This window comes from Megalobrama amblycephala, linkage group LG3 (genome assembly GCF_018812025.1).
Source record: "Megalobrama amblycephala isolate DHTTF-2021 linkage group LG3, ASM1881202v1, whole genome shotgun sequence".
NCBI classification, from domain to species: Eukaryota; Metazoa; Chordata; class Actinopteri; order Cypriniformes; family Xenocyprididae; genus Megalobrama; species Megalobrama amblycephala.
In genome coordinates, this window is record NC_063046.1 from 6,894,924 (window position 1) to 6,911,739 (window position 16,816).

Sequence of the window (16,816 nt, forward strand, 5' to 3'; positions counted from 1 at the left end):
TGGAGTCTGCAATGCCGAAACCAGGATACGGGATACCGTGTATGTCCATATCGGTTATGTAAGGCTTTATATAACTGCATTTAAACAAGCACACTATTATTAGCGAGTCAGTACCTGAGCCCTCGGCCCCTCGGAGCCTTTGATCCTTTATGGAGGTTCAAGTCATATTGCTGGTGCTCTTGTAATCTCTTTGAAGATAACCACGTAACCTTCAGATCCCACAAGTTTCAAAGGAATGCAAAACTGGGGTCCACCGCTTTCAGATTCTGGCAAACTGACAAAATCGCTCGCCGGTTTCTATGGCAACGTCGCACACGCTCAATGACATGTTTCCCTTCGGCTGGTCATAGTGTCACACGTACCAGAATAAATTGAGCATGTTTAAGGTGGTGTGTGTGTGTTTTTCTAACAGCTCAATATGCATAGACAGCTACAAGTGAGACCCTGTAAAATGTGTATAATTCAACTCTCTCTGAACATCTGTTTTGCTGACTAGTGGCAGAAGCTTTGGTGGGATTGATGGCACAGAAATTACACACTTTATATTCAGTAATTGTTTTTTGTGTTTTGTGTTGTAGGTGAGGTGCCTTTAAACTCTGGACCAAACCAACAATACTGAAAATGAAGATCTGTGTTGCTTTTATTGTAGTAGCTGTTCTTCACATTGCTCAAGCTGGTGAGTTTCTGTCTTTCATGCTCTGATTTATCAGTTTTTTTTGCAAAGTGCTTTAATGGTATGACTTTTTGGATAGAAAAAATGATTAAAAATAAAATAAAAAAATAAAATATAAAAATACAATACAATACAATACAATACAATACAATAATAAAAAATAAAATTAAAAAGTGAAAAATAAAAAATAAAAAAATAATAAAAATAAAAAAATAATAAAAAACAACAAAATAATAAAAATGAAATAAAATAAAAATAAAAATTAAAACAAAAGTGAAATATTAAAGAATACAATAAAATAATAACAAAAAATAAAAACTAAAAATAAATAAAATACTAAAAATAAAACAAAATACTAATAAATAAATAAAAAAATAAAAAATAAAAATAAAATATATGCAATAAAAAATAAAACAATACAACAAAATAATAAAAATTAAATAATAAAAATAAAAATAAAAAAAATAAAAAATAAATACAATTATAAAAATAAAATGCAATAAAATACTAAAAAATAAAATGTAATAATAAAAAACTAAATAAAATAATAACACATAAAATAAAAATAAAAATAAATAAAAGGGGTAATATAATAAGGAATTCCTTTCTTATCTTTAAAATACAAGAGTTTGTTGTACTTTGAAAGTATACTTTTAATAAAATAAAATAAAATTAATTAAAATTAAGTAAAAATTAATCAAATAATATGATGGGGAAGTCCTTTTTAATCTTTAAAATACAAGAGTTCATCGTTCTTTGAAAGCATAAGTTATACTTTGAATAAAATGAAGTAGATTATTCAAAACTATAAAACAAAAAGGTAATAAAAAGGAATTCCTTATTATATATTTAAATATTTATATATTTTATATATTTAAGTTCATTGTACTTTGATTGCATAAACTATACTTTGAAATCCTCATTTTTCTGACAATATTAACATAAACAGTAACATTTCATAATTATTAAAGCATTGCTTGCATAATTTCTCTCCCCTAATATTTTTAATTGCCCTTTCTGTCATGTCTGTTCCTCTTAACTTCACTTTACAGGCTGAATTGTGGCATTGCCTGATGTACAGTATCAGAGATTAGTCCAAAATATACCGACATCCTTTCAGTCTCAACTTAATCCGTCCGACGGAGAGAGACCGCATGACTAAGAGTCTTGTTACAGAAGAAGGCTCTTGGATTTAGTTTGCCAAACCCACAGAAGCCCTTTGAGACTTTTTGCACTGTGTTTCATTCTAATCCAGCAAACTCTTAACTCAGTTTTCAGCAAGACTCAACTGTACAATCCAGAGCTTTACAGGCATGTCAATGTAGTGCTTTTCTGCTCCTTTCAACTTAGCTTTACTGCAATTTAACAAACCAAAGTTGTTTTAAGACCTTGTAGTTGCAAACATGATTTGCAATTACAAAAAGCAGCACGGCCTTCTACAGTAAAAGTCAACTGAATGTATTCTACAGTGGATGGTCATAATGCTCGCATGATTCCATACAACTGCCCAAATCTGTGCGAACACTCATTTTATGCGCATTTAGAGCAGCGTTGTTCTTTTGGGTTTGTGGTATTTCCGGCAGAGCTCTCATCTGCCTTTGAGCGAGTGGATTCCTCCGGGAAAATCTGCATTTGAACAGCTTTTTGTTGACGACACAAAGCGTGATGGCTTTTCTCAGTTTAGTTTTGCGGCATGTGTTCTGTGTATGGTAAAGGCTGGCGATGAGATTAATGCATCACTGCAGGACAGCTAGTTAGTGGTCGCATAAAAGCGTTTGTTTGAAATGACAGGCTGCTGTGTTTTCTTTGATTTTCTCCTTCTCTGAGAGCTGAGGCCAGGATGAATAGGGTAATTTATTAAAGACACGCTTTATCTAATAATTCCTTTGTTGTTCTTTCATTGCCTGTCCCTTTGGCAACCAATCTTTTTTGTTTTATATAAAAGAGAAAAGTTCATATTTTGCAAATTGGCATCCACATTGTGATGCTTATGTTTTTGAGGTGTGTGGTTCTTAAACTTACTGAACTCCCCATAAAAACAACATGAGGCATTTTGACTAACTCGCCCAAAAACTAGAAATGTTGATTATAAGGACTATATATTTTATATATTTATATATATATATATATATATATATATATATATATATATATATATATATATATATATATGAGCAATATCACGCAAATAGCTATGCAATTAGGCTGTGTTTTGGCCGTAGGTAATTACAGCATTCTAATATAAAGTGATATCTCATGGCTACGAGTGTGATATTGCATTTATATAACAGTTCGACGGCACCAGTGTGTAAATAAATAAGAATAACAACGGAGTGTCTTTAAAAACCCTCTTTTGGAGGAACTACTTCCTTCCAGCATGGATTACATCTCAAGTTGACAGTTTAACAGTTGAGCCCAAGATCCGTTACTAATTCTAAAACATCACTTTAGAACTAGTAACAAAGGAACGTTGAGTCGCTTCATTGAAACTCACTGTAATATGAGAGTATTATGAGAGAGAGATCGCCTGAATGAGTGTATTATCTGCATCTGATATTCTTCAGGTCAATCTTATATTCATAATCACAAAATCAGTTTGAATATCCACTGAGGAAAGCGATATCTTTGTCTTTGTCCTTTTAACATTTAAGAGGATTTCCCATGACAGTGCTAATCAATGCATTTGTCAGTTGCATCTCGTAAGATGTTGTTTAAAGTAAAAACAACGTCCTTGTTTCCTTGTTTCAGTCCATTTCAATATAAAAGTCTTTGCGACTGACTCACTCATAAAGATAGTCTTTGACGCCATCTAATGGCGTATTAATGAAACTTTCACTGAAATCAAAATCACTAATGGACTCTTTCTCAATACCAAAAAATATGGCATGTTATTTATGTAAAATATTACTTGTGAACAATAATATTTTAAAGAACAACAATAGCCATTATAACAGTATAAGAAGTAAAATAGGAAATAAACACAAGCAGTGCAAAGTCAAACGTACAAAAGCAGCGCTCTAGTTAGTACATGAATTAATTTTAATGTAAATATAAAGTTATGAATCTTAATATAGCCCTTTAGGAACAAGTACTAGATTAATAAGACCGAAGATTGCCCATTTGATATATCCAAAACGAATTATACCTCATGTTTAAACACTTTCTACATAAGAGCCAGCAGCAAATCCCTCAAGGACTGGCTGAGATGAAGCTGTTCTCTGTGGGTACATGAGCTCTGAACGCTCGCTGACGGCCTGGAGCTCACATCTCTGAAAGAATCCAAACAAAGTTTCAAATATGTTTACATATAAATCGCATATCTGAGGTCTAAACAACTACATTCTCGCCTAAAAACTCTTAAAACTAAATTCCGCTACAAAATAACAGTAGTATCTATAAAAATACAGTGGTTTTGCTCGTCCCCCATGACACTCGCTGTGAGAATGCTGACAGCGGAGTGATTCAAACGGTGAAACGGTTCCATTAGCGATACTGGTAGAATTTCACATGGCTGGAAAGACCTCTCAGCCAATCAGATTCGAGAACCAGAACGAACTGTTGTACAAATAAATAAATACATATTGTTTCTAAGTTTCATTTAATATTTATATTTTATTTTTATTTTAATTACAAAAATGTTTAATTGTGTTGTTATTAATTTAAAAAACTAAAACCGATTTAAATTTGTAAATTCAGTGTAAGTGTATTTATTTATATAATTCATTTTTATTTTGAGAATAAACTCTATACTCAGCAAATACTAAAGCGTAGTGGAGTATTTGTGTATTTTTCTGCTTATTATAGAATTTGTCATTTGTATCAGTTTTTAAGTATTTCTGTTTAGCTTTATTTTATTTCAGGTTTGGTTTCAGTAATTTTAGTACTTAAACTTACTTAATTTAGTTATTTGCCAATTAAGCCATGTTTAATTTCATATTTAATTTAATTTAATTTTTTTTTTTTTCTTTAAGCTTTATTTCAGTTACAAAAAAAATGTTTAATAGTGTTGTTGTTCTTAATTAAAAAAACTAAAACTTATTTAAATTTATTTGTAAATTTAATCTTAGTGTATTTATTTGTATAGTTTATTTTTATTTTGAGAAAACTCACTTTTTGGCAAATTTACCAATTTTTGTCTATTTATATGATATACTTCCAAAGTCTCGTGTGCTATGAAAGAGCAACAAAGCTTTCCACTGGGTGATTATTACTGTCATTATTTTTGTTGCTGCATCTTTGACGTTTTGTAACGCAGAAGGAAATGCATTAGAAAGCTCAGCGAAGCCCTTTACTTTCATTTCAAAGCAGAGATATGGAAATGCTCATGATGAAAGTTCTCAGCTGCTCCGGGTCTGTGTTTTCAAATCAAGTGCGCGGCTTTTACAGCATTAAAGGGAAGAACGAGATGCTTTTTAATATATGAGGACACTTAAAAGTCTGACTGCAGTCAGAAACATCCGCCTGTGGTTCAACCGCTGACTTCTTTCTTTTATCAACAGAGTAATAGCAGATGAACTTAAGGGTTATCATGATCAATTTATAGTCTAGACATCTAAGATACATAAGTCATAACTGTTGACATCTTAAAATGTTCATTTAATTTAAAGTTTGTTTCCTTGCCATGTCATATTTTATATATATATAAAATATGACATTGTACATATATATATAATATATACACACACACATACAGTGGGTACGGAAAGTATTCAGACCCCCTTAAATTTTTCACTCTTTGTTAAATTGCAGCCATTTGCTAAAATCATTTAAGTTAATTTTTTTTTTCCTCATTAATGTTCACACAGCACCCCATATTGACAGAAAAACACAGAATTGTTGACATTTTTGCAGATATATATATACATATATATTAACTAATTAACTATTTTATATATATATATATATATATATATATATATATATATATATATATATATATATATATATATATATGGCCTTGAGGTTGATTTATTATGGGTTTCATTTTATTATGGGGACATTTTAAGTTCTAAAAGTTATGTTTTCATAGTATATTAAGCTTTTGAGAAAAAAAAAAAAAAACATTCAGACATTCTACTGACTATGAGTAACTTTGCATGTCAACTTATTCTACTAACCCGAACCTAATAGTTTCAAATGACTGCTAGTTGACATGTAGTTGCAAAGTTACTTATAGTTAGTAGAATGTCTAAAGTGGACCATCGGAATGAAGTGTAACCGTAACTTGCTCATGTGAGTTCTTCTGTGTGACTTATTTATATGTCTTTAAATTTTCCAGTTTGTCCAGATAAGCTGCCTGGTCTACAGCCCTGGACACCCGGTCACAATGAAGCCCACAGAGTCACCATCGGCTACGGCCGCAAAGTCATCCTCACCTCCTCTGCGACCGTCCACTCCATCGAGATCCTCAACGGAGGTAGATCTTCCTATTAAACATCTCCACAACATTAAAGTGTCACCAAGATTTACATCCTTCATGATGAAGGCAAAAATTCAGACGAATCGCCCTGAGTACAGAGTTTGATGGGGAATTCCATCACATTCTCTGCCAGCAAACATTCACCTTTCTTACTCGGTATTTTGTCTTGTTTTTCAGTAAAATATCTAAACATTCTTAAATCATGATACATTAACTTGAGAAGTAAAATAACATATGATAGAAAGCCTTGTTTTCTGAGTTTTTGCTTGAAACGAGAACAAATGTCTGCCAATGGAGTAAGAAAACAGACTTGTTGAAATAAACTTCTTTGAATTAAGTTCATTTTTTGACCCCACTGGCAGATTTATTTCTGGTCACTGTGATTTTGCCAAGTAAGACAGTTGATCCTGAAACAACATTCCTGTCCAAAAATGTAATCCTAACTATATCCCCTAAACCCACCCATAAGTTATCGCTAAAATCAGAGGGAAATGACAGGTCAATAACACTGATGTAGAAGCACTAACCCTGCTGTAAGCCTAAACTTGACATAAACTGTAAACTTTCCCACAAATCTGATTGGAGTGTTGTTCCAGGATCAACAAAGATATTGATCCAAGAACATGTTGTTTGTATTGTTAAACAAAACAAAACCTAATATCTTAAGCCATTTTGTGTCTCAAGTAATTGTATCTTAATTTAAGATTGTTTAGATATTCCCAGCTAACAAGAACGTTTTGCTAATGCTTCCATTAAGTTATAAAAACATTATTTCTGAATGTTCTTTGAATGTTCAAAACGTCCAGTTTTTTAAATGTTTTAAAAACTTTTTTCTTAGTTATTCGAACATTCCATTTTTTAAATAAATGTTGCAAACATTATGGGAATGTTACATTTGAATGTTTCCTGAACATTCTAAAATATGTATTAACATTTAAAAATGTTACAACTAAACGTTCCATGAATGATTTTTTTGTGCTAAAGTTTTAAGCCTGGGCAACGTCGGACCGTTTTTAAGTATTGGCCGACTTGGGACGTTCTTGGAAACTCTTAACGTGAAAAACACTTAATGTGGCTTAATTTACTAAGACAGTGATATTAACAGACCAAACTCAGTAAACATCATACTAATAAAGTATAGTATGTACAGTATGAAAAGCAGTTGAGCAACACATTTAATTTCATGTTAAGCATTTTCTATAGGCTTATTAATGTACTAAAACAGCGATATTAAAAGACCGAACTCTATAAACATCATACTAATAAACAGAACTAGTTCTTTGCCGTTGATTTGGTGTGTCCCTACCTTTAAGAACATTAATAAAGACCAGATAACTCGATGAACAATGTTACTGAAGAATGTTTGTTCATAACCTTGCAGACTGTTCTGACTTAATGTGCTATATCTTTTCTAACTGATTGGACTTACGGTTTTCCTAAAATTGACTATTAAATCTCTGAAAAATCCCATTGACTTGCATTGACGGAATGTTCAGATGAGCCAAGACTGTTCAAACTCCAGCTTGCATTATCTGAAGTTCTGAGAATGTTCCCCGTCAGCTGGTTTTGTACTGGAAAACAACTCAAATATATGGAGTAAGAAAAATATATATGTTGGAAAACATCTTGCATGCTCATTGTTTGAAAATTAGTGGTGAGAGATCAAGATTGGCTCGATTCTTTTGTTCTTTTTAGGGAAGCTTGTGATAGCCGATTCCAATCGACCCATTTTTCTGCGGACTAAGCACATCCTCATCGGGAACAAGGGCGAACTTCACATCGGTAGTCCAGAATGCCCTTACAAAGGCAACCTCACCATCTCTCTCTTCGGCAGGTACGAAACGCTGAGTGCTGAAACACTCCTGCAGACATCACAAGGGCACTTACAGAGTACAGGAAGTGTTGGAGGAGCATTTGACGGATCCGTTTTGAGCCTGTAATTTTAACCTCTGTTGTATCATAATTGATACACAAGTGTCTAAGGCCTCTAAATGATCAAAACTTTGTTGAAAAACCTGTTGCACACAATCATGCCTTCTGTCACCTGACTGATAGTATATACTTCTTAAGCATAATTGTATAAAGGTGTGTATTTTTGCTGAGAAATTTTTACTGATTTTTATAGAGTAAACATATATATTATTCTCAGTAATATTTCAAGATGATCAAGTAACTTAGGTTTACTTGATTCTCCATACATTTTTTGAAAAATCAAACAAATATAATACATCAGGGTTTTGAGGAACTTGATTTGGTCATCTCTCAATCATCATTGCATTACATGTTTTGCCCCCCACAATAAAAATTACAGACCATTGACCAAAACACTTGGATATTTCAACCAAAAATGAAAATTTTCCCATGATTTAGTCACCCTCATATGACTATCTTCTTTCAGACGAACACAATCAGAGATATATTTAAAAATATTCTGGCTCTTCCAAGCTTTATAATGGGAGTGAATAGGGGTCGAGATTTTGAAGCCTCAAAAAAAGTGCATGCATATGGCTTTAGGGGGTCCGGAAGCCAATTATTAAAGTTTGTAAAGTTTTAAATATGGATATTTTTCTCACGAAAACCCATCACTTCACTTCAGAAGGCCTTTATTAATCCCTGGAGTCATATGGATTACTTTTATGATGATGAAGGCGGTTTTTTGGGCTTCAAAATCTCAACCCCCATTCACTCCCATTATAAATCTTGGAAGAGCTAGAATATATTTTAATATAACTCTGATTGTGTTTGTCTAAAAGAAGATAGTCATATACACGTAGGATGGCTTGAGGGTGAGTAAAGCTTGGGATAAGTTTCATTTCTGTGTGAACTATCCCTTTAAGATAGTCTGGACTATAAATCTTCAAAATTCAAGGCTTTGTAAACGTTCAGATCAATTTTAACTAGAAAAGTAAAGTTTCAGTTATATAAACTTCAACTTCAATTTACAAATCCGAATCGCACCTGGATTTTAAAAAGCATTCTGAGTTCAATTCTGAATGGCACAATCTGATCAGTTGTGTTTGTTCTTGTTGTTCTTGTTTTCAAAAAGGTCTGATGACAGCGAGGTTGAACACAGTTATTTTGGCCGAAAGTACATTGGCGTTGGAACTGGAGGAACCTTAGAGATTCACGGAGAAAAGAAGCTGTCATGGACGTTCCTGAACAAAACACTCCATCCAGGGCAGGGTAACGAGAACAGTTACCGCTTCGAGAGGAGCTGGGGCAACAGAGGCATCATCATTCACGTCATCAACCCCAAGACTGGAGATGTGCTTCACTCTGATAGGTCAGTGGGACACGAGTCCACATTTTCTGCTCTTAAAGTTGGTTTTTAATGAATATGTTTTTGCTTCTTGATAGATTAGAGGTTGTTACTTCAGTACATCATGTAAAACCAAATAAATTATGGTTTTAATGCATGCTTGGAATTAAAACGGCAATTACAAATCGACTGTCAAAACAAACAGCGCATCCAAGTTGGCATCGTTGCAGGCAATTGATCAGCAACTATTTTTCATTGCGGAACGAGTGTCTGTTATTAAATCACAGACTTCAAAACAATCATTCATACTCAGTATGCTTTCTGCCTTCTGTAATGCTCCTATGATTAATCTCTGTGACCCACTTTTCCGTGTGTGTGTGTGTAGGTTTGACACATATAGGAGCAAGGACGAGAGCAGACGGCTGGCCCAGTATGTAGACGAGGTAGAAACCGGGCAGATCTTGGCCATGGTGGTTAATGATGAAGGATCGAACAACCTGGAGGATCTGGCAAAGAAGGCTCTCACGAAGCTGGGTAGCCGGCACTTCCATCGGCTTGGCTTCCGGTAATGTGACCCAACTTACCATTACCTGCTTATCCATGACAATTCTAGAGGTTTCCTCAGCATTAGTTGAGAATTGAATTTAGGGCAGTCTGGTCTAGTTGAGTATGTGTCAATCAGCCTGACCGCATTCACATTTTCCTCTTTGCATCGCTGCTAGTCTGAGACCGGTGAAATATGTTTCCTGAAATAGTATCTAAATCAGTGGTAAATCCTGGTCCTGCAGTTCTACCTTTCTGCACACTGAGTTTAGTTCCAACTCTAAAGTAGAGAAAACTTTTTATGGAGCGTTTGATGGAAGGGCATAAAATATGCCTTCAATGTGTGGAAATAAAAAATAATATTACATTTTACTGGTATAGCACCTTTTACACATAAAATGCAACTCAGTTCTAAATGCTTTATAGCCTGGAATATTAAAAAATATATATTTTGTTTTTGATCTACTGGAATAGGTTTTCATGCTTGAATGTTCAAAAAGCATGTTATTTTTCCCATATTCTCCATTGTTGCGGTACCTCTCTTCCCAGTCTGTCTGTAACACTGGGCTCTGAAAAGTATCGTTAGCGCCGTCATTATCATCACAGTTCAGCAAGTCTGTGTTTCCCGAAACCATCTTGTTTTTATGACATGGAGTTAATAAATCCTCATCTTGAGCAAAATTAGCAAGCTGACATTAAGTACAATGTACAGTGGGTACGGAAAGTATTCAGACCCCCTTAAATTTTTCACTCTTTTATATATTGCAGCCATTTGCTAAAATCATTTAAGTTCATTTTTTTCCTCATTAATGTACACACAGCACCCCATATTGACAGAAAAACACAGAATTGTTGACATTTTTGCAGATTTATTAAAAAAGAAAAACTGAAATATCACATGGTCCTAAGTATTCACACCCTTTGCTCAGTATTTAGTAGAAGCACCCTTTTGATCTAATACAGCCATGAGTCTTTTTGGGAAAGATGCAACAAGTTTTTCACACCTGGATTTGGGGATCCTCTGCCATTCCTCCTTGCAGATCCTCTCCAGTTCTGTCAGGTTGGATGGTAAACGTTGGTGGACAGCCATTTTTAGGTCTCTCCAGAGATGCTCAATTGGCTTTAAGTCAGGGCTCTGGCTGGGCCATTCAAGAACAGTCACAGAGTTGTTGTGAAGCCGCTCCTTCGTTATTTTAGCTGTGTGCTTAGGGTCATTGTCTTGTTGGAAGGTAAACCTTCGGCCCAGTCTGAGGTCCTGAGCACTCTGGAGAAGGTTTTCGTCCAGGATATCCCTGTACTTGGCCGCATTCATCTTTCCCTCGATTGCAACCAGTCGTCCTGTGCCTGCAGCTGAAAAACACCCCCACAGCATGATGCTGCCACCACCATGCTTCACTGTTGGGACTGTATTGGACAGGTGATGAGCAGTGCCTGGTTTTCTCCACACATACTGCTTAGAATTAAGGCCAAAAAGTTCTATCTTGGTCTCATCAGACCAGAGAATCTTATTTCTCACCATCTTGGAGTCCTTCAGGTGTTTTTTAGCAAACACCATACGGGCTTTCATGTGTCTTGCACTGAGGAGAGGCTTCCGTCGGGCCACTCTGCCATAAAGCCCCGACTGGTGGAGGGCTGCAGTGATGGTTGACTTTCTACAACTTTCTCCCATCTCCCGACTGCATCTCTGGAGCTCAGCCACAGTGATCTTTGGGTTCTTCTTTACCTCTCTCACCAAGGCTCTTCTCCCCTGATAGCTCAGTTTGGCCAGACGGACAGCTCTAGGAAGGGTTCTGGTCGTCCCAAACGTCTTCCATTTAAGGATTATGGAGGCCACTGTGCTCTTAGGAACCTTAAGTGCAGCAGAAATTTTTTTTGTAACCTTGGCCAGATCTGTGCCTTGCCACAATTCTGTCTCTGAGCTCTTCAGGCAGTTCCTTTGACCTCATGATTCTCATTTGCTCTGACATGCACTGTGAGCTGTAAGGTCTTATATAGACAGGTGTGTGGCTTTCCTAATCAAGTCCAATCAGTATAATCAAACACAGCTGGACTCAAATGAAGGTGTAGAACCATCTCAAGGATGATCAGAAGAAATGGACAGCATCTGAGTTAAATATATGAGTGTCACAGCAAAGGGTCTGAATACTAAGGACCATGTGATATTTCAGTTTTTCTTTTTTAATAAATCTGCAAAAATGTCAACAACTCTGTGTTTTTCTGTCAATATGGGGTGCTGTGTGTACATTGAGGAAAAAAATGAACTTAAATGATTTTAGCAAATGGCTGCAATATAACAAAGAGTGAAAAATTTAAGGGGGTCTGAATACTTTCCGTACCCACTGTATATCTTTTATTTAGAAAATATACAAATGTCATTTATATCTTTTAGATTTAAAAGTGCCGCTTTTGAAGAGTGCGCATGTTCGTACGTGCTGTGGTACGCAAGAAAAAAACCTATGATTGAATCTGGAAATAAAGCAAAATAACTGAGAAAAATGAGAATTAGTCATCAGATTTCATGTCCATAATTTAAAGGAAAAAATCTAGCATTAATTCGATCTCAAACGGATTCATTTAAAGAAGTTATTACTCAACCACCTGCTTGACGTCATTCACCAATGTGGTTGAACAACAAATTTGCGTCAATATGGTTTTGGGAAACTTCAACGATGAGATTTCTTCAACGATGCATCATACATTGGTTGGTAAGCAGCGAGTTACATCATTGTACGGGAAATGCAGTTCCTGTCTATATGAAGCCCCTCCTTCTGAAAAGCACAACGTGCTCTGATTGGTCAGCTGGAGCAGTGTGTTGTGATTGGTCAAGCGCTTTGAGTGTGTTTGGGAAATGTCAGTTTCAACACGCTACTAACTAACTCAACCAGGCCCCTCCTCTTTATTTTAGGCAGAAATTATTTAAATGAGGAATATTGTGACGCGTTCGTTCCTGGAAGAAAACTCAAGACTACAATGGAGGTGTTTCAGGGAATTCAGTGACACTGATAAAGAGAATATCTCCCGCTGGAGGGACTTGCTCTTTGCAGAGCTTTTTCACATCAACATTACACACAAAAGAAAGTGGAAAATGTAAAAAAGCATAACAGGTCCTCTGTAATTAAAAAAGAAAGCAAAAAAAAAAGGAGCAACAAGCCAAGTCAGTTTGAAATAATTTAGAGTCAATTTATTTAATTACACGAAGGGTTGTGTGTTTTTTAGTCTAAACAGCATGCATCAATGGCACACTGTGCAAATCTATACCAGAGAAAAAATGAGCAAACATGAATAAATGTAGAAAAGCATATAATACGGGCAGCTAACTAATTCTAATCGCGTACAGTTTAGGATGGATAATAATGATTTTATGGATTAGGATGCGGTGCATCATTGTCTGGTTCAGGTGTGTTTGATTAGAGTTTGAACTGAATTCTGCAGGACACTTCATCTCCAGGAACAGGGTTTGGGCAGCCCTTCCAGTTTATGGAATATAGATTGCATGAATTTATGAAGTCATTACTAGAAAATTACTAGAACGAATCCTAGAACATTGCAAATGGGCTGCAGATTGTTATGAATTAGGAATGAAAAGATCCACAGAAATCCCTTTAATTTATAGCTGTATACTCTTTCTGAATGTGAACGATTGCCCCGTTTAATTTTTCTTCCTCCTATGGAATTGTAGGAGGAAAAAAAAGCCGATATTTAAATGAAACCGAGACCTCCGTTAAGTCTCATAAACTATAAAACGGCAACCTGTGAGTGATATTTGATTTGTTATTTTCTCTGGGATGGTTAGGAAATGCTGTGGCTTATTCAAATAAAATTGTTGTTTAGCTGGGCTGTGAGAATAAAATCAGCATAGCTGTGACAGATAACGACTTTGGAGTAATTAAAATGTTTAATGAAACACCAGGCTACAAATCCAGAAATGGCACTACATGTGATGTTGCCTGGGAAACTCATTTGCCACTAAACTTTAGGATCACTCACATTTAAATAATCCCATGTTATGACTTACATTTCCCACACACAAATCTAATCACATCAGGAAACATAGCTTAGCTCAGAAGCCTTTAAGGATGGGGCAATATATATATAATTTCCCCACCTTTATATATACTGTATATATAGCAGCTTATGAAACCAAACTAGCAAAATGGTTATGTTCAGACTGAACTTGAATGTGGCCATCCTGAGTAAAGATCTATATTTTTAAAAATGTGAGCAGGCAGATTTCTTGTATTTTCTTTTCCCTCTCCAGTCTCTAAACTCAAAATGCATTGTAATTGCATGCATTTCACGTCTTCCTTAGAAGTGAAAATGAAGGAGGCCAGTGAAAATGGCTGTTGGCACAGTGGCAGGTTTATTTGCTGCTTGCTAAGTGCCTTTCTACAAAGCTCGGAGTAGCTTTAAAAATTGCCACTTATATGGCAAACGTGCCATTCCAGTGATTAGTTTAATGTGCTGTATGCAGCAGACGGACAGTGAATGGAGTGAGTAGGTGTGAGCGCTGCCATAACAATTCAAAAGCACTCTTTAAGTATGCTCAGTTTGCTTGTATAATATATTCTGGCCTTTGCCCTCATTATTAGTTTATTATATATACATACATAATGCATAAATATATAATTTTAAAAAATGGGGTTGGGCCAGTTTAGGAGCGGCAACCAGTGTTGTTTTAATATCATTGATATGCTATTATTGTTTTTGTTAATATTTTGAATTAGATTTTATTTTTACACTTTCTGTTTTCATTTTAAGCTTTCGTTTAGTTTATTTAGTGTTAGTTATTTTAGTACTTCAACTTAAAGGGATAGATCACCCTATAATGAAAATTTGCTGTTAATTTACTCACCCTCAGGCCATCCAAGATGTAGCTTTTTTTTCTTCAGTATACAGTAAAGAAGATTTTTGCTGAAACTGGTCCTCTGTGATTCATACAATGGAAGTCAATAAGTGCCGTCACTTTGAGATTCAAAAAAACATATGCAGACAAAACAAAATTAATACCTGCGGCTCCTGACGAGGTCTTATGAAGTGAAAAGATTGGTCTGTGCAATTATTTACAGCATTATTACCTGTAATCCACAGATTCCTGTCACGTAATGATGTACAGTACAGTCCAAAAGTTTGGAACCACTAAGATTTTTAATGTTTTTAAAAGAAGTTTCGTCTGCTCACCAAGGCTACATTTATTTAATTAAAAATACAGTAAAAACAGTAATATTGTGAAATATTATTACAATTTAAAATAACTGTTTTCTATTTGAATATATTTCACAAAGTAATTTATTCCTGTGATCAAAGCTGAATTTTCAGCATCATTACTCCAGTCTTCAGTGTCACATGATCCTTCAGAAATCATTCTAATATGCTGATCTGCTGCTCAAGAAACATTTAATGTGTACAATTGTACAAAATATTTGTGTACAATATTTTTTTTCAGGATTATTTGATGAATAGAAAGTTCAAAAGAACAGTGTTTATCTGAAATCTAATCTTTTGTAACATTATAAATGTCTTTACTGCCACTTTTGATTGATTTAATGCATCCTTGCTGAATAAAAGTATTCATTTCTTTAATTTCTTTTCAAAAAAATAAAAATAAAAATTCTTACTGACCCCAAACTTTTGAACGGTAGTGTATAATGCTACAGAAGCTTTGTATTTCAGATAAATGCTGTTCTTTCGAACTTTCTATTCATCAAGGAATCCTGAAAAAAAAAAAAAGTACACAACTGTTTTCAACATTGAAAATAATCATAAATGTTTCTTGAGCAGCAGATCAGCATATTAGAATGATTTCTGAAGGATCATGTGACACTGAAGACTGGAGTAACGATGCTGAAAATTCAGCTTTGCATCACAGGAATAAATTACTTTGTCAAATATATTTAAATAGTACACAGTTATTTTAAATTGTAATAATATTTCACAATATTACTGTTTTTTACTGTATTTTTAATTAAATAAATGTAGCCTTGGTGAGCAGACGAAACTTCTTTTAAAAACATTAAAAATCTTAGTGGTTCCAAACTTTTGGACTGTACTGTATATCTTCCCGAATGAGATCGCACAAGCGAACATAATCTTAATTGTTTATATAGGTTGTGGCAGGGCCTAAAATTAACACTCGCCAAGCTACAAATATGAGTAAAAAACTGTATCCGGTAACAGTTTTATGAATCCTAAAAATGTAAAATTGTGAGAACATGAACATGAATAAACATGAATGATGATTGGGACAGATGACGGGTTAGTGCTGCATCGTTGTGAAAGTTTAAGCCTTGTCAATTTAAATATTCAAGCGCAAGAAGACACGAAAGGGAAATCAATTCGTGTTACAGTCACATCTATGTGGGACATTTTCTGTGCGCAAACATTCAAAACACAAGCCATTTCTCAAACAGCACGCAAATACTGAATTGAGTTTTCTTTCACATCTTATTGCGCTTGAACAGACATATTCAAACAAAATTATGTCAAAATGCCCTTTTGGCGAGTATCCTTGTAAACATAGTCAGTTATGCCTTAAAGGTCCAGTGTGTAATATTTAGGAGGATCTATTGACAGAAATGCATTATAATATACATAACCTTACATAATGAACCGTCACATACACCGCGGGTCCCCTTACATTGAAGCCGCCATTTTTCTCCGCCATGTTTCTACAGTAGCCCTAAATGGACAAACTGCTCTACAGAGTGCATTTCATCACTATCTTGATCTTCTTCTTCGTTGGTGATTTTAGAGCCAGCTTGCATCGTCACTATGTTGAATACACATGAATAATAAGAAGAAGTCGTCTGGTTTATTAGAAGCAGAGACCGTTCTTTGTTAGAAGTAAGAAGAAACCTCATTGCTTGACTGGTTACTCTCTTCTATCTCAGACGACGATATCTTTGTCCTCTGTCGGCCACCGTAG

General features: G+C 34.9%; 1 protein-coding gene across 3 annotated transcripts in view; it reads left to right on the forward strand.

The window, feature by feature from the left end:
• LOC125264390 (cell migration inducing hyaluronidase 1) overlaps positions 1-16,816 on the forward strand; it is a 158,869-nt gene that overhangs the window by 68,041 nt on the left and 74,012 nt on the right. For all 3 annotated transcript variants that reach the window (XM_048183656.1, XM_048183658.1, XM_048183657.1), the window contains exons 2-6: positions 579-676; positions 5,952-6,089; positions 7,788-7,926; positions 9,139-9,375; positions 9,737-9,916. In XM_048183656.1, coding sequence (XP_048039613.1) covers positions 622-676; positions 5,952-6,089; positions 7,788-7,926; positions 9,139-9,375; positions 9,737-9,916 — 749 coding nt within the window. In that variant the 5' untranslated portion in view covers positions 579-621. The remainder of the gene's footprint in view (positions 1-578; positions 677-5,951; positions 6,090-7,787; positions 7,927-9,138; positions 9,376-9,736; positions 9,917-16,816) is intronic.